This window comes from Mustelus asterias, chromosome 9 (genome assembly GCF_964213995.1).
Source record: "Mustelus asterias chromosome 9, sMusAst1.hap1.1, whole genome shotgun sequence".
In the NCBI taxonomy this organism is placed as follows: Eukaryota; Metazoa; Chordata; class Chondrichthyes; order Carcharhiniformes; family Triakidae; genus Mustelus; species Mustelus asterias.
Window position 1 is genome coordinate 92,140,980 of NC_135809.1, and position 26,460 is coordinate 92,167,439.

The 26,460-nt window shown below is 44.1% G+C and overlaps 1 protein-coding gene across 3 annotated transcripts in view; it reads right to left on the reverse strand.

The window, feature by feature from the left end:
* Positions 1–239: 239 nt before the first annotated feature.
* The window catches only part of LOC144498831 (bestrophin-4-like), a 52,533-nt gene continuing 26,312 nt past the window's right edge, over positions 240–26,460 (reverse strand). For all 3 annotated transcript variants that reach the window (XM_078220564.1, XM_078220566.1, XM_078220565.1), the window contains 8 exons: positions 25,439–25,533; positions 22,891–23,124; positions 20,899–21,053; positions 12,981–13,058; positions 12,050–12,202; positions 10,577–10,657; positions 9,264–9,415; positions 240–4,560 (listed from right to left, as the gene is read on the reverse strand). In XM_078220564.1, coding sequence (XP_078076690.1) covers positions 3,279–4,560; positions 9,264–9,415; positions 10,577–10,657; positions 12,050–12,202; positions 12,981–13,058; positions 20,899–21,053; positions 22,891–23,124; positions 25,439–25,533 — 2,230 coding nt within the window. In that variant the 3' untranslated portion in view covers positions 240–3,278. The remainder of the gene's footprint in view (positions 4,561–9,263; positions 9,416–10,576; positions 10,658–12,049; positions 12,203–12,980; positions 13,059–20,898; positions 21,054–22,890; positions 23,125–25,438; positions 25,534–26,460) is intronic.

Below are 26,460 nucleotides of genomic sequence, written 5' to 3' on the forward strand. Positions count from 1 at the left end.
GTAGTTGAAGATGGAAGGGGACACAGGCTTCTCAGTAGTTAGTTAGAGGAAACTTTTGCTCATCTAGGACGGCACAGTGGTTAGCACTGCTGCCTCACAGCGCAAGGGACCCGGGTTCAATTCCAGCTTTGGGTGACCGTGTGGAGTTTGCATGTTCTCCCCGTGTCTGCGTGGGTTTCCTCTGGGTGCTCCAGTTTCCTCCCACTGTCCAAAGATGCACAGGTTAGGTTGATTGTTATTCACTTTACCCATATTTCACAGGTAGGAGTGATAAACTCAGGCATCCAACTAATCCAGACAGCAACCTTTTATCTGTAATAGTCTGAAGTTCAAAGGTAACTCGTTAGTAGTATCAGTATATTTCTCCATCCGCTTTTCATTAAATATATTATTGTCACATGGATTGGAATGTGGTGAAAAGTATTATTTATTGCGCTGTATACAGACAAAAACATGCCGTTCATAGAGTAGATAGGGGATAAGGAAAGGAGAGGGTGCAGAATATAGTGTTGCAGTTACAGATAGGGTGTAGAAGAAGATGAGTTTAATATAAGATAGGTCCATTCAAAAGTCATGGTAGCAGGGAAGAAGCTGCTCTTGAGTCGTTTGGTACGTGTTCTCAGACTTTTGTATCTTTTGCCCGACGCAAGAAGGTGGAAAAGAGCATGTCCAGGGTGCGTTTCTGAACCTTAGTATGCTTCTGACCTTTCTCCAAATCTTAAGTGTGTGTCTCCAGCTATCTCTAACTGTTTAGGTCCATGCCTCCATCTTCAACACTCTTATTTATCTTCCTCTATCTCCAAAACTTCAGTCTACCCTACACCCTCTGTCTCGAATACTTCAGTGTGTATCCATCATTTCTAACCAATTATGTTTTTTGTCTCTCTTCCTATCTCTGGACCTTCAGTATATCTCTTCACCCTCCCCTCCACCATCTCTAACTCTTCTGTGTGACTCCCTGCATCTCTAACCCTTATTGCATTCCATCGCAATGTTTCAATGTGTTTCACCATCCTCTCTCTCAACCCCGCCTGTGTATCTGATTTGTCACATTGTTTGTCTGATTCTAGTGCTTGTCATAGATAAAATCCCTACAGTGCAGAAGGAGGCCATTTGGCCCATCGAGCCTGCACTGACAACAATCCCATCCAGGCCCTATCCCCGTAACCCTACGTATTTACCCAGCTCGCCCCCTGACACTAAGGGGCAATTCAGCATGGCCAATCAACCTAACCTGTACATCTTTGGACAGTGGGAGGAAACTGGAGCACCCAGAGGAAACCCACGCAGACACGGGGAGAACATGCAAACTCCACACGGTCACCCAAAGCCGGACTTAAACCCGGGTCCCTTGCGCTGTGAGGCAGCAGTGCTAACCACTGTGCCATCCTAGATGAGCAAAAGTTTCCTCTAACTAACTACTGAGAAGCCTGTGTCCCCTTCCATCTTCAACTGCCAATATTTCCATATTTTGACACTTTCTTCATCAATAATCCGACTATATCTCTTCCCTCTTTTACCCGTTGTGTATCTACCCTGTCATTTCCAATCTTATTTTCCTCTCTCGTTCCATTTCTTGTACTTTTGTGTTTCTCAACCTTTGATGACTGCTGTTCCTTTCCTATATTTCCAAATTTTCAGTATGTTTCACTTCTCAGCCTTCCCTTCCCTCAGTGTATCCCATTGTTCACCTATCCCTGAACAATGCAGTCACCTCAACCGTTAATTCTTAGCTTCAACCTCCAGTTCTTTAGTGTATATCTCTCTACTTTTCCAATTCTTAAAGGTGTCTCTTCCTGCATTCATGACCTTTCACTGTGTCTCCCTCACCAACCTTCCATGCCATACATTGAATCTTAGAATCATAGAATCCTACAATGCAGAAGGAGGCCATTCAGCCCATCAAGTCTGTACTGACCACAATCCCATGCAGGCCCCACCCCCACAACCCCATGCATTTACCCTAGCTAGTCGCCCTGACACTAAGTGGCAATTTAGAATGGCCAATCCACCTAACCCCCTCATCTTTGGACTGTGGGAGGAAACTGGAGCACCCGGAGGAAACCCATGCAGGCACTGGAAGAAGGTGTAAACTCCACACAGTCAATGACCTAAGCCGGGAATTAAACTAGGGTCCCTGGCACTGTGAGGCAGCACTGCTAACTACTGTGCCACCGTGCTGCCTAAAGACATTTGATGCGTGTCTTTTTCTCCACCTTCATTCTATTTTATATTCCTCTCCCTTCATCTCTAATTTATTTTCTTGTGGCTAAGCAAAAAAAATATTTTTCCTTATTTGAGGAAGCGAAGGTTGACGAGGTATCGGTGTATAAAGTTCTATTCAAAAAATTTAAATCAAACACACATTTTACTTCCAAGTGAATTGGCCATTGTGGGTGGTATGTGAGACATGGGCCACACTGAAAGAATCCAGGAAACTATACTTGCATCAACTAACTGAGTCCCTGACGAATTCATTGCCAGACTCAAGAACCAACTAACTGTACTGTATATATCAGGAAGATATACAGTGGGCGGCTCGGTGGCACTGCTGCCTCCCAGTGCCAGGGACCCGGTATGATAGCATGCCAGCAAGGTTTACAAACGGGCATTTGGTGAACGGTCCCTGCTGGGAGAACACAGATAAATACAGCCCCAAGCAGGAGAGGGTCATGCCGAGTCTGTATTCCAGGGAACAGTGCCAAGGGGCAGTGCCTGGGCACTGCTGGGGAGGCTTCCATTGGGATGTTCTGGGGGGAGGGGGGGTTCCATGGTGGTGGAGGTGGCCTCCTGAGTCCATGGGGGGGAGGGGGGCCTTTTAATTTATATTGTTTTCAGAAATGGGCGCCCATTAAAAAGGGGACTACAATCTGTCAGGGGCAGAGGTTGCTGGCGGGACAGGCGCTGTGTTGTCGTGGGACCCGCCTCTAGGATCTTTTTGACAATGCGTCAAAAATGTGGTGGGAAAAGCCGGAAGTGCGGTGGGAAGGCCACACACTGCTTTTCCCGCCTGACTTGAAACATTGTCAAAAAAAGAGAAAATTCCACCTTGTCTCCTTCTTCATTCCACTCCAATTATTTCTTAAAGCTTCTGTAAGGAGAAATCATCATGCAACAAGCCTGCACTAAACATTACATTGCTTATTGTGCAAGTCTACTTTAATATGTTCTACTTTGGAGCTGTGTTAATAATCTGCTTTGTTCAAAATAAGGCTTCAAAATGAAGGTATAGAAGAACAGCGAAAGGAAATGAGATATGCAATCTTTAGTGTTCTTCCTCAGTCGTTTGCCTCTGAGTGCTTATCCATTTTCCCATTCTCAGGAATGTTTTCTGCCGTTTCAATTATGATATCCATCAAGTTGACCAGGTCCCCGTCGTTGAGAGAGAATCTTGTATCATTTGACGCATGTTGCTTCATGTTGGCATCGGTGGTGCATTCAGCAATGGTTATATTGTTGTACTTGGAGGAGGAGCCCACTTCAGAAAACCCAGGGGAAAGCGTGCTTCCTGCCTTATAATCGGTGCTAGAGATGGCTCCACTTAGTATCCTTGACCTTCCCAGCATTGGGGAGGACACTGGTGTGAAGGAGAAGGTGGACATATTTGTGCTACAGCCCGGAGTGTTGAATGAAGGATTTGAAATGTCTGGACTGTTGGCATGTCCAAGGGAATCGAGGGTTAGCCTTGGATGCTTGCGTGCTCGGAAACCAAGGCTTGTACTGAGCTTCTGTTTCATTTCGTTCAGTTTATCCGCATCTGAAGAGCTGTCTCTGAGGAGACAGTGTGGACTTTCAGGAACAAGTAGTAAGTTATTGCAGCTGCCATGACTCAAGCTGCTGGGTGATGGCATTAGAGTTTCCTTGCTGTTTAAGGAGTGGGTACTTGTGGCACTTTCTACTTCGGTTGCTGTCTGACTGCTGTCCACCATTATGACTTTCTCTGAAGGTTCATTCAGGGAGATACCTTTATTGGCATTCATGCTGTTTCCCTTGTCTAGCTCTTCCGATTTGGAGGCAGACACACTGCTATTACTCCCATGGTTACCTGCAGAGGAGACAGAGATGTTGGCAAGCATAGAGGGCTTCTTTAAAGGAATCCGTTTGAGTGGAAATATCATGGGAATGGATTGGATAGGTGTTTGAGGAGCGCTGTAGTAGCCAGGTCTGTCATAGAGCGAAGAGGAGATGAAGCTGTCAAAATCCCCTGCCTCGCTATCCAAGGTCATGCAACCGTGGGTGGATCCTAAAGGTGAATGAGAGGAGGACGAGGCTCGGTGAATTCTTGCAAAGGGTCTGTTTGGAGGTAGACATCCTGGTTTGTGAAACCCATTAGGTGTTGATTCTGAGCTCAGGAAGCTGTACATAGCAGCCTGCGACAATGCACCATTCCTCTTCCTCATTAGGTTAATTCGAGGAGTAGATCTGGAAATGTTCTGCAGGTTGGTTGTTGGAAATCCGAAGAGTCGGCCTAAATTACTCAGAAGAGGAGTGGCGTGGTTTACTTCTTCATTCTCATTGATCTGTTCCAGGGGCTGGAACTCCATCTCCTCTTTAAGCATGCTGTAAGGGATGTAAACGTAAGATTTCTGTCAGCAAACAAAACACCCATAGAAACAAAGTGTCTCACAAGACATAAACTGGTATTCTGAAGGTTTCCCCAGCGACTCAGCTGGCAAAGTCACCATTCAACTGACCCTGACAGATTAGACAAATTAGATTCCCATATTTGCTGACCTCAACCAGGGTGGCATTTGCCTCCAGATTCCGGTGGCAAGGTTAGCACTGCTGCCTCAGCACCAGGGACCTTGGGTTCGATTCCTGGCTCGGGTCACTGACTGTGTGGAGTTTGCACGTTCTCCCCGTGTCTGCGTGGGTTTCCTCCGGGTGCTCCGGTTTCCTCCCACAGTCTGAAAGATGTGCTGGTTAGGTGCATTGGCCATGCTAAATTCTCCCTCAGTGTACCTGAACAGGTGCCGGAGTGTGGCAACTAGGGCATTTTCACAGTAACTTCATTGCAGTGTTAATGTAAGCCTACTTGTGACACAAATAAATAAACTTTAAGCTTTAAAATGAATTGGTTAGGATTTGAAGTCCTGATCACTTTACAACAATTTTTGGATGAAAATGTGGGTTCACTCAATGATATTTTGTGTACTTTTCAGTGGATAAGGTAAATGTAATGAACAAAATTAGGAATAGTCTGTGCTGTGCCACAATTGGATCATAGAAATGGGAAATACATGTTTTTGATGAAGTTTATTTGTTTATGTCAAAGCATTTGTCCAGGTTTAAGTCAAAAGTTACAAGATGACCAATGGCTGTTTTGAAATGTTAATGACCAGGGACAGTCGAATTCAGTTATCCTGATGGATGTCACATTAAAGGATAATTTTAGAAACAAGAATTCCCCAACGTTAGTGCTCTCCACAATGTAAAAGAAATGTTAGGTGATATTTAATGGAAGCAACAAAGCTCTCTTGCCCACCATCTTGAGAGCTGGCAAGAGCTCCAGCTCTTTTTGGGTACTTAAGTGGGCAGCAGTGGGCCTTCCCTAGGATCAAGGATCCCAGGGAGGAAGTCCCACCTGTTGAGGACTGCTGGCCAATCAGAGGGCAGCAGTACTTAATTGCTATGCAACACCACCAGGGAAGCAGTGGCTGTGGCTGATATGACACCCAACCAAGTCCTAGGATGGGTTGATGGACCACTGTGGGATGGGGTTGTAGGGTGACGGTCGGGAGGGGGTAATTGGGGTCAGGGGTAATGGCAGGGGATGGCTCCCATCATCTGCACTCCTCCCTTCTCAATGACAGGTCTCTTACTCAGGCACTGAGTGCCTTTGAACAAGGACCTTGCGCTGGGAATCCACAAGCCATCCTAACAGGGTTTGCTTTACAGGCATTCCACATGGTGAGTGTCTCACCCACTGTGGAGTGAATACCAATCCAGACAGCATGAGGCCCTTAAGTGTGCCGAAATGTGCATTATGGGCTTCCATTGATGGCAGAGATGGCAGGTCGTCCCTGGGCCTTTCCACCATGGACTTAATCAAGGCAATGGGTGGTATGAAGGCAGCGGGGTCCCCATCTGCCACCTTCACGCCTGAGTAAATGCCCCCTTTGCCACCAAACCTGCCATGGAGTGGTCATTAAATTCTGTCTCTGGTGTTATTAGACTGTCCATAGGCTTCCATGGCATGGTTTTGACTTGTAAGTCCCCAGGGCTCATTATGCTGCTTCAGATCTATCTGGCGATCTGAACTCCATGGATTGGACAGCCATATCATTCATGTTCAATTTTCATCATGTAGTCCTACAAAGATACTGTTTCATCAAATGCATTCTAACTAATCAAAAATGTAAAAAGTACATTCCAAAAGATTATTTTTATTCTCATGTAGAGCATATGTACCTTTATTATTTTAAACATCATACTTTCATTATGTTGCTTCTGTGTAATGTTTGCAGTATATAAATCTAACTATTAGTTTTAGCCTGTACTTTTCTCGACGATGGAGTGAAGTTTCAGCTTTTTGATAAGTATGAGAAAAATGTGACATCTCGTGAGATTGCCAATGGGTGATATCACATAAAGATAATTGTTAATCCTCTGGCTCAAGACCAGCACTGAATTTCAGTTAGCAGTCTGTTTCACAAAACTATGGTCACCCCCCAGATAATAGTGATGGGAGGAGGCTGGAGCCCCAGCGCCTTGATGGAAAGTACACCTGTTCCTTAGGGTCCAACTTCAATCCACAGAGAATCCATTGAGATTCTATAATTGGCTTTAATGTTGTGGGGTAGGGAGATGAAGTTCAGGCAAGGTTCCTGTTTTTACTGTCTTTCCTGCTGGCAAATGTCTATATGTGGACATCAGGTGAACACGTTGATTGTTGAATATTCTCCTATTTCTTAAAATAGGAAGAATGGACTAGAGGAACGATACTAGAGGAGAGAGGGATAGAGGTCAGGAAAGTTGGCTGGAAAGTACAAATGTACAAAAAATGGAAATAAGAAGTGAGTTTTTTCAGCCCGACCTAACTCACCTCCTTGGGGCCCAAATGTAACCCAGATCTTATAAATAAATGAAGAGTTATTGCTAAATCTGTACAAATCATTGGCTAAGCCACAGTGGAATAGTGTGTATGGTTTTGAGTACTTTACTTGGAATCCTATCAAGGTTATGGAAAGTATGCAAAAGAGATTTCCTGAGGGTTGAGAAGCTTTAGTTAAGAGGGAAGACTAGAGAAACTGGGGCTCATTGTATTGGAACAAAGGAGCGATCTATTAGAAGGGCTTTTACAAAGTAATCAGGAAAGAAAAACATTTCCACTGGTCAGTGAGTCAGTAACCAGAGCATGTAAATTTAAGACAATTGGCAAAAGTACAGAGACAAAGATTAGGAGGGAACTTTTCACACAAAGCGTTATTAGGATATGGAGTGCCAAGTGGTTTCTTTCTGTTCTGTGAAATGTAATAATCAGTGGTGGGGCCAGTAAGGCCCAAGGTCTGGGAGTAGGTTTCCTTAATGGCCGCTATTCACCAATCTCTGTTGGAAAACATCCTTGATGGCTGTTCATCTGTGACGTCCCCAAGTGCTGCCCTGGAGAGCCAGTCTGATTGGAAGGCAGCTCTGTAACCTCAGCAGCACCTGGATCGAGCTGTCCCCGGAGAGGAAGGGTCACGGATACTGGACTTCAGGTGAATGTGGGGATTTCGGATGGGCCTGCCTGGCAGATCCCAACAAGGGAGTGGGGGGCTGGGGACCGTTCAGAGGCCTGTGGGGGAGGTTTAAAGGAGGGGGGTGTGAGCTTACAAGTGGGGTGTACTTCCAATGCCCTTTATGTGCACCAGCAGTCTGTGCAGGGAAAGCTGCCAGACTCCCTGCCTTGTTTCAGTCTTCCCCTGTGGATTGAGGCCCTTTAATTGTCCACTTAGACATATCATAGAATCTACAGTGCAGAAGGATGCCATTTGGCCCATCGAGTCTGCACCCCGACAACAATCCCACTCAGCTTCTATCCCCGTAACCCCACATATTTACCCAGCTAGCCCCCTGACACGAAGGGGCAATTTATCATGGCCAATCAACCTAGCCTGCACATCTTTGGACCATGGGAGGAAAGCATGGGAGAATGTGAAAACTCCACACAGACAGAGACCCGAGGCCGGAATTGAACCCATGTCCTGGCGCTGTGAGGCAATAGTGCTAACCACTGTGCCATCGTGCCACCCTTAAGGGGCTGAGTCGGCCCAAGGGCAGGCAGGCAGTTTGCCTGACAGTCTACCCGTTCCCTGTAAGATGGGAGACAGATTGGGGATGGGCGAGACAGCCATTTATTTTATGAGGCCCCCCCCCGACTTCAAACAAGCCAATAGGAGATTATAAAACTCTCCCCCTGATTTCAAAGGTACCAGTTCAGAATGGTGCCGAATGGCAGCTGGGCCATTTCTCACAAGAAAGAGAAAAGAAGACCCAGGATCTGACCATTTTATTACAACTCTGTACTCTGGTTGTATTAGTCACATATTACTTCACTCACTATTTTAGCAGCAGCGTCAACCTATTTAAAGTAAATGGACTTTTATTGTTAACTCATGCCGTTAATCCCATCAATTCGTAACAATAATGTTATCACGTGGCCATCTGCTCATATTCTACCCAAACATATGAACCGCGATTATTCGGAGGCAGCTCATCTGCTGAGGCACTGGAATTTTGTGTGTGCGTGAGAGCGAGAGTCGGTGTCGCTGTTGGCAGCAGCTCAAGCCCTGGGTGAGCAGAATGATGATGTGGAGATGCCGGCGTTGGACTGGGGAGCAGAATGATGCCAGGCGGTGGAATCATGCTGCACATTGTGGCGGTCGGATTCCACAGGAAGGGCTGTCAGGTTAAGTTAGGGGTGAGCTTGGAGGTATGGAGTAAGAGAGGGAGAGGCCTGGATCATATGGTTAACTAGTGGGAAGGAGGTTTGCGTTGTGCACATCAGGAAGGGCGAGTTTAAGGGAAGGAACTGTTTTTGCCAACGTAATTATTATCCCTTGCCTCCCGTGGCTTTAGTGGTTTTCCTCTTTTCTTTGCGTTCTTCTTATTATGAAAGAAAATCAAAGATGCACCAAGGCCAATTGCCATGGTGATTACAGGACGGTTAGGCACGCATAGCAATGCCTCATCTGACAGAAAGGTCACCACTGCCACTGTAATTATGGGGAAATTTGATTTTTTTCAGCTTCGTAAAGAATTTCTCTGTAAAAACAATCGACCTGATATCAAAAGTGGAGCCAAGGAAGGAGGTTTTCCGGTGTTCTGTGGTGGCTGCAGTGTACGGAGGTTTAGGATCACTGTCATTCCAGTACTTATCCTTCTCGAGAGCTGGTAAGTTCTGATGCATTTCGTCAACAGCCAGGAGAGAAACCTAAAAAGAAAATTCAGAATGTATAAAATCTCAACCCCCTCTGATGTTAAACCTCTGTACAATTATATAATCAGTAACTCACATTACTGAGTAAGCAGGAATTCTGTGAATACAGTGAGCTATCCCTACAGTTGCTGAGTAAACACAAATTCCGCATAGTTACATGTTAAACTAATTTTTAACCCGCTGAATAAGCATAAACTGTGCAGTTGTTAAGAAGAGTACGGGTTACTGTTTATTCAGCAGCGTTAAGGTTAAGTACCATGCCTATGTTCTCAGTTCCTTGTTATTCTGCCTGGGCCTCACACTCGCTTGCATTAGAAATTCTGTCTTCAAATTGGGAGAATCCAGACAGCTGTGGAAAATACATGCCCTATAAATTAATGCGATAATCACAGCTACAATTAATGCTGTGCTCTGTTTTAATGCAACGTCCCTCCGGAGGCCAAGACTCCAATCCCAACAGCTGGAGACAGAGTTCCCATGACAAGGGGTGAAGGTTTGTGCTGCTTTGGAGGGGAAAATCTGAACAGTTTAATTCATCAGAGAGTAAGGACATATTCACCTGATCTAATCTAAAGAGACTAAGTTCTCATCAGCCTTGATAGCTGGAAGTTTAAGATGCTAAAGGCAGAAAGTCCCACCAACTTCCAGTGCTGGAGTCTGAGCCTCCTTGGGTCCATTCATTGGCACTTAAAGATTCATCAGCCTAGCAAGTTGGAAGTTAAAGCTACTTTAGCTGAGTGCTAGAATCACACACACACACAGACAAAGGTCCTATCAGCTCAGCTCGGTGGAGTTCAAGCTTCCATCAGCTGAACGAGTAAGATATTAATGTCTTTTGGCCCCACTAAATCATGAACCATGCTAAACAGCTTATAACTTAACTGACCTTGTGATTAAATTGGAGGACTGAACTGTTCCCTTATGGTTGTTTATGCCATTCCAATTGTATGCAAGGCTTTAATAACTGTAAATGGTGTATTATCTACTATAATAGGTGATCACTATTGTATAGTTAAGGGCTCACAAACAGAATCCTGCCACTGTACCAACTGACTGATTTTCCTGAAAATTCCCCAGTTGTTCTGACATGATAGTGGTGGCTGTGTAATCCTCCCGTTCCTGATCGCTGGGTCTCTGGGATAGTTTGTTGATTACCTGGAAATTTCTGTCAATGAGCCAGTTCGCCTCAAAGTCATCATCGTCCTCACCGAAAGGATTGATCAGTTGCTCAGCAACCTGTATAGTTTCAAACAATCGAGTTAACAATAAAAATGAACTGTCAGGTTAGTTTTTTCCTGTTAAGTTAATATCCGCAGGAAAGTCTTGCTTTAGTTTCAATTTCTCTCCTTTCCCGAAGATGTGGATGATGTTGACCATTCCATCCAAGTAGCCAATCTTCTTGCCCAAGTTGTAACAGCAAGTTTTCAACAGGATATTCATGCACAGACGATCCTGTCTCATCTGATACCTACAAACACGCCCTTTCTAAAGAGGTCAATTGGTAGAAATCAGGACCATCAGCATTTGCTGATTGGGCGACACAGTGGCACAGCGGTTAACACTGCTGCCTCACAGCGCCAGGGACCCGGGTTCAATTCCGGCTTTGGGTCACTGTCTGTGTGGAGTTTGCACGTTCTCCCCGTGTCTGCGTGGGTTTTCTCCGGGGTGCTCTGGTTTCTTCCCACACTCCAGAGATGTGCAGGTTAGGTGGATTGGCCATGCTAAATTGCCCCTTAGTGTCAGGAGATTAACAGAGTAAATATGTGGAGTTACGGGAATAGGGCCAGAGTGGGATTGTAGTTGGTGCAGACTCGATGGGCTGAATGGCCTCCTCCTGCACTGTAGGGATTCTATGATTTCTACGATTTCTAATTCTAATCGGCACAGTGACCAACTATAGCAGTTGTCCTGTCACTCCAGCAGCAACAAACTAGCTCAGTGCAAACCAGCAATTAAGAGACCTTGTGGTCTGTAAGGCTCAGAACCGTAAAACATTCAGCTGTTTCTATGTAATGTCTTTTCTAAAGCTGATCAATACAACTTATGTCTGGGAGCAGATCAAAAGGAGAACATTTACACAATTGTAAAAACAGTGTGTGGAGGGAGTGGGGTGTTAATTTATTGGAATATTTTCCCTGCTTTTTTTCTCTCCTTTTCCTCCAAAGACACTGCTTGAGGAACTAATCGCCTCACATACCTCAGCCATTCTTCATGTGTCTGCCTGAAGAAAGACCTTTGACATGAAATCCAACAGAATCAGGCCTGAAACTATCCTCACCTGTTGTCTAGATGCATGTGTATTCCAGCATGAGTCACTAGAGGAAGCAACGCCGGCTGAATTTTGCTTCTTTTCTTGTCTCTTTGTCTTTCCCTAGCCCAGGAGTGCGGAGGTCTATCATAGCACTCTGCTGTTCTGGATGAGATTATAACACAGGCCCGATTTTGAGCCTGAGGCCTAGCTGTGTGACTCAGTCCAACACTGGGCTGTGCATTTGTCAACCAGCCACCCAGGGAGCTTCGTAACAGGATTTCTGGGAAGAGCATTCCTCTCATTGTTACACACTTTACGCACCAAGATTACACACTTGTGATTTGTTTTTGAAGAACATGTCTTATTTGAGCCATTACCTTAAGCCAACCAGCGTAAAAGAAAAACTGCAACAGGGTGAAGGCGGGGATGTAGAGATCGAGCTCATGGCCTGAGTAACCCTGACTGGGATCGAGAAATTGCCGACCAATTAGGCAGGCCAGGAAGAAGCTGTAGACGGCAATGGTGACAACCTGGGATATGACAAACAGACAGTGAGACCAATGTGAATCAGACCACATCATTACAGTTAGAATCAGACACCAAATGTACCTCCAGTGACATTATCCTCCTTTTATTTTACCAATCAATCTTGAAATTATTGAATTATATATTGTACGTTTGTGATGCCTGCCACAGTAATGGCACACTGCTCTTTCTCAAACAAAAAATAGTCTAGCAAGAATATTGCTTTGGCTAAGAACAGAATCACTCTGCCCTACATCTCTGTTTTACTGATAAGAGATTTATGATACAGTCTTTGCTGTTGGTAACACTGTAAGTTGGATGACATGTAGTCAGCACTGAACCAAGGATCAGTTGTCATGTTGGTCTTAACTATGACTCCCGCTTTATGTAAAATTTTGCTCAGTTTGATTTCGGCCTATCCCTGGTTAAGCTTGTGAAGGTGTCTAACTTTATGATAAACAATTATAAAGCAAATACAGCTTCCCTAAAACCAGGATAATTTGCAGTTCTGCAATATAGTTGTTTATCTGTCTAGGAGGAAGGAGGGTTCTCTGGCTGACTTTGTGTCTGTGCTGATATCAAATCCTACCTACAAATCCCTTGAAGCAACAGCAGAAGCCATTTTGTCTTTTTGTCAGATGTCAGAAGTAATTCCTATCCTTGAGACAGAGTAGTGAATCTGCCCGATCTGTCAGCCTCAGTTATCATTCTCTAGGTGTATTGTGGATGGACGTATCTGACCAGTGTAGCATTGAACTATACACATGAAATAGTGATTCTTACCTGTGTGTAAACGAGTGGGACACTGATCCAGTCATAACTGTACAGCCTCTCACACTGGCTACGCAGGTTATTCACCTCCTGTAGGAACAACACAGTTAAATATACTCTGGACCTTTCCCCACTTCTCAAAGTCCTCAATTTCCAAAACAAGAGCGTTGCAACATCCATGGTTGCTTTCCTGTCTTCCTCTACAGCCTGGTTTGATGTTTAGAATCATAAAATCCTACAGTGCACAAGGAGACAATTGACCCATCGAGTCCACACCGACCACAATCGCACCCAGGCCCTACCCCCATAGCCCCATGTATTTACCCTACCTAGCCCCCTCAACACTGAGGGGCAATTTAGCATGGCCAATCCGCCTAACCCGCAAATCTTTGGACTGTGGGAATGTGGTAAACCACTGTTAGCTTATTACCTGTATATGTGACATGCCTGGACACATCCCTGCCGGCCCTACCCGAGACTCCTCCCCCCCCTGGTCCAGGTACAAAGGCGAATGCTCCCCATCCCCCTGCCTCAGTCTGGACCAGTTCATCGGCATGGGTGTGCTCCAAGTCTTTTGCTAATAAAAGCCTATTTATTCTTGCATACAAACTAGTCTTTGCTCGATTGGTGGTGCATCAGGGAGGAAACTCATGCAGACACGGGAATAATGTGCAAACTCCACACAGACAGTGAGCCAAGCCAGGAATCGAACCCGGGTCCCTGGCGCTGTGAGGCAGCAGTGCTAACTACTGTGCCACCCATGTTTGTTCGGGTAATCTACTTAAGTTATTTTCTGTGCCTCGAGTTCACCCACAGTGGCTATCTCCTCACTTCAGCTGAATCACACGACAACCAATCCTCCCACTGCAAACTACTAAAGCTGCTTTGAAATGTGCTGTGGAACTGAAATCTAGTTCCTGGCAATGGCCAGGGATGTAACTTTTAGAATTTTTGCGCTTAGACTTTGGGGCGCGGAGCTTGAAGCTTAAGGTTGGGAGCCTGTGATTCAGTTGCGCGAGAAATGCAGCTGAGTTGGGACCCAAGGCTTTGTTGGGGTTTGCAGGGTGTAGGTGCACAAGTCTTTGATCCAGAGCAAGACAAATTGCAAAGACAGCTAGAGAGACCCTGACTTTAGCTGGTGGTAATTTAAATACCCTCAATCCAGACATTTTCTGAAGTATTCCCAACTTTAGCTCTAGGTTTGAAGAGGAGGATGTGGAAACTTTCTTTACAGCCTTTGAGAAACTGGAAGCTCAATTACAATGGGCAGCAGAGTTTTTGGATACTCCTGATACAAGGTCAACTAGCACAAAAGGCCTGTGAACTTTATTCCACTTTGCCTGCCAAGATTTCTGCCAGTTATGATCAGACAAAGGCTACTATTCTCAGTGCTTATGAACTCTCATTGAATGCATACCACCAACATTATAGAACTCCCATATACAGCCCACACCAACCTTCCTGGTCTTCGAGGGAACCAAACAGTTAGCAATTGATGGGTGGGTCCGAGCTCTAAACATAGACAGCACCCACAAAGGGTTAAGAGAGATAGTACTGCTAACGGAGTTTAAAAACTGTCTCCCAAACAGCTTCAAAATAGGGGAAACAAAGGGTTTCCAGAGTTGGAGATGCAGCTATCCTGGCCAATGACAATGACTAAACCTATAAACCCAAACAAATTTGGATCAAGTATCTTTTATTGGCAAAGGAAAGATAAGAAGCAGGTAGATCGCAGAATAATAGACTCCAGAGGAAAGGAGAGTAGGGAAGAACCAGGAAAGATCAATTCCCAACTTTAAAGAGTCAGGAAAGTAAATCAGTCTGATCACACCCTGCTTCCAGTGCCGCAAGCCTGGGCACAGAAAAGAAAGCTGTTGGTTTGCCAAGAATCCACCAGGGAGAGCTGTGGTCAGAACTGTGCTCATAGCCTTGAAAGTAGCAAGCCCAGACTCAAATGGAATGTGGGGTAGGACAAAATACCTACCAAGCAGATTCAATAGTAACTTTCAAAATGGAATTGTGATATGTACTTAAAAAGGAAAAAAGAATCACCAGGTTATGGGGATAGAACAGGGTGGGACTGTAGCTCCTTCAAAGAGGCAGGCAAGATGGGCCAAATGGCCTCTTTGGTGCTGTAAGATTCTATGATTCCTGCGCCAAGGAGAAATGACTTATTTTGCATCACAAGCTCCAAGAAAAGAAATAACCATTTTCAGGGATACAGGGGTAAATTTTACTGTCCCGCCCGCCACGGGAATCAGAGCGGGCGAAGGGTAAACCATGGAAAGATCCATTGACCTTGGGCAGGATTTTCTGGTTTTGGAACCAGCAAGGCCAGAAAATCCCACCCAGGGTGTTTTAAAACACAGCATGTCGGGAAGGTTGCTGAGTGGCCACCCGAAAACAGGACAAACACCACCATGCCAGTAAAAGGGCTCCCTGGGATATGTTGAAAGGTTCCCCTGGTAAAAATTCACCTGCAGAGCAAGTGGGTCGCTGATGGCCGGGGTTATTACGAGCTTGCCCATAGGCGGATTGGACTTATTGTTGGAAAATGATTTGCTGAGGTACCAGCTACCGTGCCGAGAAGGTCAAACACAGTTCACAAGGACTGGGAAACAGAAGGGGACCAGAAATATGCTGTACAGCTGCAGAGAATTGAAGAAATCCCTAATATCCAACAGAGGGTCATAGAGCCAATAAGGATGAGGGAAATAGAAGAAATGTCAGAGGTAAAAAGGATCACAAAGTAACCCCTAAAAGCTAAAGAGGCTGAAACCAGGTCAGTAGAATTTAAAGAGACCAAGACAAGGCCAATAGAATTTAAATGGAATGAAGGGCTAAAGCAGAGGTCTGGTTCAGTCTTTCAGGATTTAAATAGGACAAAGTTCCCAAACAGCAGATAGATAGTGAGGTAAGACCTTACCCTGTTGAAGAGCCACAAGGCAGTGTAGCAGTAAATGGCCAGCCACCTGTGAGCAGTACTGTCCCAAAGGACAGTGAGCAGATTGGGGACCAGCCCCTTGCTAAAGAAGCAGAAAAGGGGAAGTCTTTGCACCTTGAGGCAAACAGCACTTGTGAGAAGCCACAAGGGAAATACAGAATCAATGTCTTAAGGTCAGATTCAAAAGCTAAATCCACCTAACAGCAATTCCATTTCCAAGACAATAAGGTCAATAAGATACCAGGGGAGAACTCAGACGGCTCAGAAGGGTTTAAAAGCAACATACCCCACACCATCACCCTAGAAATAAGAACCACCAATGAACCAGACCAAAATTATCAGACCCCTGGGCTCTGGAAGTAGCCATGAAAGGGTTAAGAGCTTTACAGACATCCCAACAAAATAATCAGAGTAATTTACTTACAACAAACTCTGAAACAGACTCCAGCCTCGTGAACCCGGACTCCTCCCGAGCATGGAATTTGAACTTCCACCGACTCCTAACTGCATTGAAAATCATAGAAACATAGAAAAACTACAGCACAATACAGGCCCTTCAGCCCACAAATTTGTGCCGAACATGTCCCTACCTTAGCGATTACTAGGCTTACCTATAACCCTCTATCTTACTAAGTTCCATGTACTTATCTAAAAGTCTCTTAAAAGACCCTATCGAATCCGCCTCCACCACCGTTGCTGGCAGCCCATTCCACGCACCCACCACCCTCTGAGTGAAAAACTTACCCCTGACATTTCCTCTGTACCTACTCTCCAGCACCTTAAACCTGTGTCCCCTTGTGGCAACCATTTCAGCCCTAGGAAAAAGCCTCTGACTGGTCCACTCGATCAATACCTCTCAACATCTTATACACCTCTATCAGGTCACCCCTCATCCTTCGTCTCTCCAAGGAGAAAAGGCCGAGCTCACTCAACCTATCCTCATAAGGCATGCTCCTCAACCCAGGCAACATTCTTGTAAATGTCCTCTGCACCCTTTCTATGGCTTCCACATCCTTCCTGTAATGAGGCGACCAGAACTGAGCACAGTACTCCAAGTGGGGTCTGACCAGGGTCCTATATAGCTGCAACATTATCTCACAACTCCTAAACTCAATTCCTCAATTGATGAAGGCCAGTATACCATACGCCTTCTTAACCACAGCCTCAACCTGCACAGCTGCTTTGAGCGTCCTATGAACTCGGACCCCAAGATCCTTCTGATCTTCCACAGAGATATTTCTGCTCGAGTTACCATCCCAAATCCTTGGATATTAATGACCATTCACCAGATAACACATAATGGGGGATTTTAAGGAAAGAAAATGTGACAGAGAAACTGTAGAAATACCAGATTACTGTGCAGTAATGTCTGATTTTCCAGTTGCACTTGCCCCGAGACTGGAAATTCCTACCTGAGGCAACAGGCCTTCAAATGGTCCACCAAAACTTCTATCCCACCCATGACAATTCCTGTGGCGGGTGGGACTGGAAAATTTACGTTTATGGAGACTAGGTGAATAAACATGTTATCACAGGTTCCATTCTTCTTCTCATGTGGAAACATGTCATGTTTTATTATTAGGACCTTTCAGTCAATACTTTAAAATTTTGAACGCAAACATACTATTAAAATAGCCGCTGAATATCAGATGACTTTTTGGCATTTTGAGCTCCTTCAGTCCTTGGTCTAAAGAAAATAGCTAATTAAATATGGACAGCCCTCTGGCGAATTCACACATCCTTTTGTTTAAGGATGAACCATCATTAAAAAAACTGTGGCATTTTAGTTGGCCCATCTTTCTGTTTCACCATGAAAAGAAATAAACTTTGAAACTGTGAGACAAATGTGAATGGATCCCTTCAACCTTCCATTGCATTATGATGGTTCCTCATCCAAACTGGACTGTGTGAATTTCAAAGTGTCAAATGACAACATTTGATGTGTAATCAAAACACCATCCCTTTTTCGAAAAAGGACTTTGAACTTGCATAAATTACATGGTGAGGAAGCCACTTTGTTGTCTGATTTTAAAATAGCAGCAAAGGAGCTGTTCTGCAGACAGAGTTCCATCAGAAAGCCATTGAGCCTGCCGTGCATCATCTAAGCAGCCAAGGTAATAAACAGCAATATATTGAAAGTGGTAGAAGCATTCTGCCTCCTCACCTCAACCTGTCCCAACTTTGAGTCCACCCAAATCTAAACTTCTGGAAATTTGAATTCAAGAAACCTTGAAGCTTCCAGGAGAATCCTCTGCTTTACAAGACCTTAATTTCAACTAAAGCGTCAACTCATCTAAGAAACTGCAGGCCTATCATGAAAGAGATGGAGACAGTCATAAATTATAATTGTATTGTTCTACTCTCATCGCCATCTATTATTTGTGTGTATGAATCAAGTGAGTGAAGACATCATGTTTCAAACATCTGGGGCAAGCATGTAGTAATAAATAACTTTTTCCTGCTGGCATAATTAAATTGGAACATCGCTCCAACAAGAAAACACACGCCTTTTACATACAAAAAAATATTGATCACGGGCAGTAAGAAAACATAAATTCTATCCTTGACATTCTTCTTGGAGCGCAGAACATTTTGGGGAGATTTGATAAAAGTATTTAAAGTCAGGGTAAATAAAGGGAAACTCTTCTAAGGTATCAATAACCAGAAGATACAGATTTAAAGCAGTTGACAAAATACCCAGAAGCAAAATGAGGGAAATATAAGCAGCAAGCTGTTCTGACCTGAAATACATTGCATGGTGGGAACAGATTCAATAGTAACTTTCAAAATGGTATTGGAAAAATACTCGAAGTTGAAAGATTTGCAGGTCCGTGGGAATGGTGAGGGAGTGAGATGAATTGAATTGAATCTTTCAAAGAGCTGGCAGAGGCATGATGGGCCAAATGGTACCCTTCTGTGTTGTACCATTCTAATGATCCTATGATAGTGCCAAAAGCAGCATAAACACACAATCACAAAGTGCTGTCACACTATTTGAGCAGGAAAATAAATTCTTAGTATGTGTACATGAAGTGTGCGCCAGAAAATGGTGGCAAAAAAATCTAATGTTTAAAGGAGCAGATTTCTGCCATCATGATGTGCAAACATATTTTTCTGAATGTAATTTTGAATGTGTGCTATGAACCCTGATCACTGTTTTTCGCATATCCATATTGTTAAAAACTTTGCTATGGTCATAGGATTTTAGAGTCTACAGTGCAGAAGGAGACCATTCGGTCCATCAAGTCCACACTGACCACAATCCCACCCAGGCCCTATCCCCATAACCCCATGCATTTAGCCTAGCTAGTTCCCCTAACACATTGCCCTAAGGGGAACTTAGCCAATCCACTTAACTCGCACATCTTTGGACTGTGGGAGGAAACCAGAGCACCCGGAGGAAACCCACACAGATACAGGAAGAATGTGCAAACTCCACACAGATAGTGACCCAAGCCGGTTATTGAACTCGTTGTGAGGCAGCAGTGCTAACCACTGCCACCGTGCCTCTGGACTTGACCTTAGTAATAAAAGCAATCGAGAATTTGAAGAATTGTTTCCTCTTTGAAACTGATTCAGCAATGAATTATTCCTGAAAGCTGGAAGAAACTGATTTTAAAGGTGCCTAAAGATAAGAAACATGGATAGATAGATACGTGGATAGATATATAGTGCAGTGACCAGTGTTTACTGTGTGCCATGCAGTGGTTGGAAATTTCTTCCTGTGTCTTATTCAGACTTAATGATCTGAGCAACTCCAAGGACAAGGTGATGATATAATGGTCACTTCTTGTTTTACCACAGCACAGACCAGAAGGATAAGAGTCAGGATCATAGGTTGAATCATACGTAAGCATAAGACGGAGTTGGGTGAAAGTGGGCTTCTGCTTTACAAACCAGATTTTTGGCATGTGATTTACATTTTAGAAATTTCTGTACAGCCCAGTCGAGAACAGACTGAAAGCTCCTAACAAAAAGGATGATAAAATGTTAATTGAGGTCCAACAATGTATGTAGGACCCTGATTGCCATTTTTGGTTCAGAGTGGGCGCAATAAGTAGTTTTTTGTGGGGCCAGAATGAACAGCCTGGGCTGCTGGTGCTGGAGTTGGTGGACTGTGCTGTGGGCTCAGTCTCTTGTTGCAGTGTACGGCCTGTGTGGCAGTAGTGAGGCCTGACCAGCTGGCTGAAGTCTGTTCAGGGTAGTATCCATCCCATGATCCCCAACTCACTCTTGAGCTCATCCTCAAGCCTCATTGAGTGAACTGGCTATTTTGGAGTCATTGATATGCCATGGGCCCCCACTCATTAGGAACTGACTGGGTGAGATGCTGAAACTGATTTTATTTAGGAGCCTTGCAGCCAGTAGGTAAAGATAACATTCACCCCTTTGACTGGCATTTATCTGAGGCCGTGTGTCAGGCCACTGCACTATAATTCTTTTCTCATTTGCATACTAAAGGTTCACTTCTGTTTATTTATTGTTCCCTCAGACTCACCCACTTCTCTGAAGCTCATAAACAGCAGAGTCATAAAAATATCCTTTTGGGGACACCTTTTCACTCAGGGAAGGCGAAGGCGACTGATCTTGTTGCTGTTGATATTCACTTCTTCTACTTTTATTTTCTTTAGTCCCTGGGAGCAAGTTGCTGTCTTTTTGTGCTCAGTTTCCTTGTTCTCCTGAGGTCCTTAAACCATTATTCACAATTGCAATGAGTTGCATGCGCAAACTACAGTGGCAATCTCTCTCTGCCATTTCCATTAACTGATATGAATTCTCCTAGCACCAGCATACCATTTTCTGTAGTAATGTGATTTTAAAAAAACTTTACTTTTTTACTCGGGTTCAGAGATACACCTTGCTTCCGTAATGACAGGATGCATGTTAAACCATGATAATGACTACAGGGGAGGGGTGACTGGTTGAGGCTGATTTTGAAGGAAAGGCACAGATGCCAATGCTCTCCGACTGGGTGCAAACACTCACTCTGAAAATGTGCGCCAAAGACACATAGTCACTGATTCGGTCTTCCTTTCTCGCTTTTACTGCTAGATTGACGAACCACACGCACGGAACCCAGAATTTGTTATGAGGAGAATTCAGGCTTTCAAACTTCTTGTGTTCATCTGGAGTCATGAAACCTGGAAACAAAGGTGACAGATGAGGGGAAGGAGAGGAAGTCACTCTGATCTGTTCCTTTTTAGCTGTTGTACATAACAGCTGGGATTTTCAGCTGACAACCCATATTTTCTCATCTTTTATGGGTGGAAATTAAATGCTGGCAAGCACAAAAGCAGAAACCCTGGCAAACAGTTCTACCCAATTATATTCCTCCTTTCATAACTAAACGCTGAAGGCTGGCTGCCTTCTAGATCCTCAATCAAGTGCTCACGATTAATTTGTGAACTGAGTTGATGCACTTCATCAAAACAAAACAGGGAGATGGCAATCAAAACACGATCCTGTTCAACACTCACAGAAACACTTTCAACATGGGTCACTGAATAATAACCAGCAGCGGAAATCCCAGTTAATTTCTTTCCTCTGTTGTTGAGGGGTACTGAGGCCAACTCTGTCTGCAAATGCTGCTCCAACTCAGATCAGTAGCTGAGAATGAAGCAGGGTCTGAACATGATAGCTTGTGGTCTGTATGGCTCAACACTAATCCGGATGGACATTTCTCCAATCTTTTTATGACAGTATTTAGTGGGGTTTTTTTTGATACTTTTATCCATTTCCTTTATCCATCTGAGCTGACATTTCTGCAGCTGAGGAAGCAGGTGTCTAACTTGCTGCTGCCATTGCCTCCTGTTATCAGCCTCTGAGAAGACACCAAGGATTGATTCCCATCTATAATGTCTCTTACTCCTATTTCATTTTCCCTCTCTATCCATTACCCATCACTCATTTATTTTCCCATTCCCCAAACATGGATGGTGTCTGGGGTGGGGCTGTAACCCTGGGTCATAAGAAAAGAACATAAGAACATAAGAAATAGGAGCAGGAGTCGGCCATCTAGCCCCTCGAGCCTGCCCCGCCATTCAATAAGATCATGGCTGATCTGAAGTGGATCAGTTCCACTTACCCGCCTGATCCCTATAACCCCTAATTCCCTTACCGATCAGGAATCCATCTATCCGTGATTTAAACATATTCAACGAGGTAGCCCCCGCCACTTCAGTGGGCAGAGAATTCCAGAGATTCACCACCCTCTGAGAGAAGAAGTTCCTCCTCAACTCTGTCCTAAACTGACCCCCCTTTATTTTGAGGCTGTGCCCTCTAGTTCTAGCTTCCTTTCTAAGTGGAAAGAATCTCTCCACCTCTACCCTATCCAGCCCCTTCATTATCTTATATGTCTCTATAAGATCCCCCCTCAGCCTTCTAAATTCCAACAAGTACAAACCCAATCTGCTCAGTCTCTCCTCATAATCAACACCCCTCATCTCTGGTATCAACCTGGTGAACCTTCTCTGCACTCCCTCCAAGGCCAATATATCCTTCCGCAAATAAGGGGACCAATACTGCACACAGTATTCCAGCTGCGGCCTCACCAATGCCCTGTACAGATGCAGCAAGACATCTCTGCTTTTATATTCTATCCCCCTTGCGATATAGGCCAACATCCCATATGCCTTCTTGATCACTTGTTGCACCTGCAGACTGGGTTATTTGCGCCTCATGCACAAAGACCCCCTCTGCACATTAGCATGTTGTAATTTTTTTCCATTTAGATAATAATCCAATTTGCTATTATTTCCTCCAAAGTGAATAACCTCGCATTTGTCAACGTTATACTCCATCTGCCAGATCCTCACTCACTCACTCACTCACTCACTCACTCACTCACTCACTCACTCACTCACTCACTCACTCACTCACTCACTCACTCACTCACTCACTCACTCACTCACTCACTCACTCACTCACTCACTCACTCAGTGAGTGAGTCCTTCTACTGTCTGCTGTCCTTTCACTCACCTGCCTCCATCATATGCCTCATGGTGGGAAAGCGTTTGTAGACGGCGGTGCTGACTGAGCGGAAGGTGAGGATGGAGGCGAGGTTTGCATAGCGCATCAGTGTTCTACGTAGCATCCTGCCATACTCGTCAGTGCCTTGGACATGGCAGGAAACGGTGCACATAAGGCGATCCAGCCATGGCATGCTCTGATACTGGCTCCACCAGCGAGACACAACCAGACTAACATAGAAACCTAGGGAGAGAGGGAGAGATCATCACTAGTGAGCAAGAGGGTGGGGCCCAGTGCTACACTGGCTGCCTTCTGATGTAAATGTTGTCTCATTGAGCATTAGAGGTGAAGGCTCCAAGCAGGAAAGAGACGATTTATTAGTTACATTGTCAAATGGAGGGAGATAGGTAACAAGTAGGTTCATGAGAGTATGCCAGTGAAAAGACTTAATGGTTGTGTTGAAACTTGGGAGGAATGAATTAGATAGGGCTTGGGGCTGATCTGGGTGGCATGCTTTCCAATAGATGGTCAGAGTTGGGACTGGCATTAATGAGGAACATATACAGATCACACGAGGAACATATGCAGGTCTTTTTGCCCTCTTGCATCCAGATAGATTGTGCATACAAAATCCCTCAGAAAGCCACTTACATGCTGATAATGGCAGCAGGGCTTACTTTTGTTTTTACTGGCGCTTAAATCTGCACTATTGTAAATGACCATTTGGAAAGGTAAGTACACAAAGCAATTTTATTATAGAATTAGCCTGCATTGTGCATAATTATTTATTTATTCTCACACAAGCTGGGAGGCAGATGGCCACTTGGGCTTTTCAAATTTTCAATACATACAATTTAAAATTACATCGAGACTGCACTGACAACAATTCCACCCGGGCCCTATCCCCATAACCCTGCTACTCCCCCTGATACTAAGGGGCAATTTTGATAGCCAATTAACCTACACATCTTTGGAGTGTGGGAGGAAACCCATCCAGACATAGGGAGAATGTGCAAACTCCACACAGACAGTGACCCAAGGCTGGAATTAAACCCGGGTCTCTAGCGCTGCGAGGTAGCAGTGTTAACCACTGTGCCACCTTGCCACCATTTGCCTGAGGGTCTGGCTTTAGCAGTTGTATGTTGTCTTGTGGATAATTAAACATTTTTTCAGCTCAGAAGAAATGGCTGAAAGGTAGCTTACTTAGGATGACATTACTTTTAAACAATACCCAAGCATCGATTTAATTAATTAATCCTATCGGTAGGGTAGAACATTTGTATTAGAAGGAACATTTTCATTCTGTTTTGTCATTGTTTTCGGAAGTATTATCAACATTTGTTCTTAATAGCTTTAGTAATTGTGGGACTTGGGTTAAATCACGTTGAAGAGGATGTGACATTGTCTGTAACTGCTCTGTATCTAAAGGAAATGTGTCATTTGCTCACAATGGAATATAAACTTTGGGGGCCCAGGGGAATAGGGATGGACATTTGTCTTCAGTCTACATGACTAGTTAAGGAGGTGTGATCACACCAGATGACCCTAAGCCAACGGAAAAGGTGAATTTGGACAATTTTCAAATAAGGGATTCTAGAATAATGAGAAGTGGGGATAGAAGTTGGAAAACTGGAGTCTTTATTGACACTGTGGTGCTTTCTGTGGTATGACTCTTCTGAGTTCAACATTGCTACAGAGACCGAAGAAAAGAAGGAATCACCTGTGCTGGCAGCACTGGATGAATCCTATGGATTTGAGGAAGGAGGAACTTCCATGTTGTCTTTGCTTTTTTTTAAAGTATATGTAAAATCTTGCTTAGTGAATTCTACTTGATTCATAAATGTGAATTATTCATACCTTGTTAGGTCAGATAAAACTGAGGACTCTAGTGTTAGAAATTAATAATTCAGAACATAGAAATTTTAATTAGAAGGATTTTATACTCTGTAACCCTAAAATCTGAAAAGAAGCATCTACGGATGTTTTGTGGAGCTGGGTGGAGCACTCCAAATCCTTCAGACTCCACAATAAACTACACTCTAGTAGATTTAGAGATTTCTTTTGAGCAACCATTGGTTAGGAATGAATTAACTCATCTGTGTGTGAGGTGGTTGCAGGAAACTAATTTTAATATTAAAAAGAGGCATGTGCTAACTTCAAATATCCTTGGGCCACTTAAAACAGGCCCAAACCAATTTCTGTGCAGACCTACTTGCTGGAGTTTTATTGCCTCACCCGCCCGAGGCTCGTAAGAATCTGACCGAGGCCAACGGAAAATGTTGTTCTGCGAGTCTCGCCCGCCCCGATTCCGGGAGAGGGCAAGGCGGTAAAATTCTAGCCACTGTCTTTACATTGCCAAATAGGTTATTGTTATGCCTGCTTCAGGCCCATATAATGGTATAACCATATTGCATTTAGGTTCCTCACTCTTCAAACATGTTGCACTGAGGAGGATTTAATGAGGAAAAAGGATCTTAAAGTAAACTCTACCATAAAATTACAATCTTAAGTAGATAGAAGATCAAGAGAATCGACTGAAATCCAATAGAATTCTTACCAAGCACAAATGACATTGGGATCAGGTCAGCATAATTGTTACAGTTGATGGCCATTTTCTCAAAGAAGCGTTTTTGGCTCTCTTCCAGCATAAACCTACAGATTTCCGAGGAATAAAATCAAAGCATCATAACTGTTCAGCAGAAGTCACAACTTGATGGGGAGGAATTTTGCTAGGTGCATCATTTCAATAGAGAAACCTATGTAATAGGCTGAGGCACTTTGTTCAGAGCAGGTAGAGTTGAAGAGAGAAGAAAAATCAATTAGTACTACCTAGTTGGCATTTAGTTTAGTTTTCAAAGGTTGCCTGGAATGTACAGCAGAAAGATCTACCATTTGCCCTGACTGTTTTGGAGTTTACATTCCATGAGTTGCGTCTCCTTGTAATTACCAATTCCCATTCTTTTCTCCATATTCCTCCATTGCCCCTTTCCTCTTGATTGAACTGAGCTCTTCTGAAATGTATCAGTGTTAATTGTTTGCACTTTTCCACACAGCAGCAAATTCCACATTCTCACAATGCTCTGTGTAAAATAATTCCACCGACATTATTTGATCTGTAGGTGGCTATCTTATATTTAAACCCATTTGCTTTTGATATGCGCAGAAGTAGAAAGAGTTTCTTCACATTCACCCACTTGAACTCCTTCAAGATTTTAAAGCACTTTATCAAGTCTCATTTTAGATTTTTTTTCTTTTCCACATTCTTAGCTGCGTAATCTTTCCTGATGGTTGCACCTTCTCAATTCTGTAACATCCTTGTACTGCAAATGTTTCTGCACTTGAAGACTAGGTGTTGGAATGAGTCGTGGTTTCCACACTGTTGCAAGTAGATGAATGTCCCATAGAGATATGAAGTTATTATGGCATGTAAGGAATTCACCTGGCCCATCAAGTCAGTGCTGGTTCTGTGTTGAGCAGCCCAGACAGTGCCATCCTCCTGCTGTAGCCTTGTAGCCCTTCAAATGCCCATCCAGTTTCCCCTTGAAATCATTCATTGTCTCTGCGTCAACCACCCTCTCT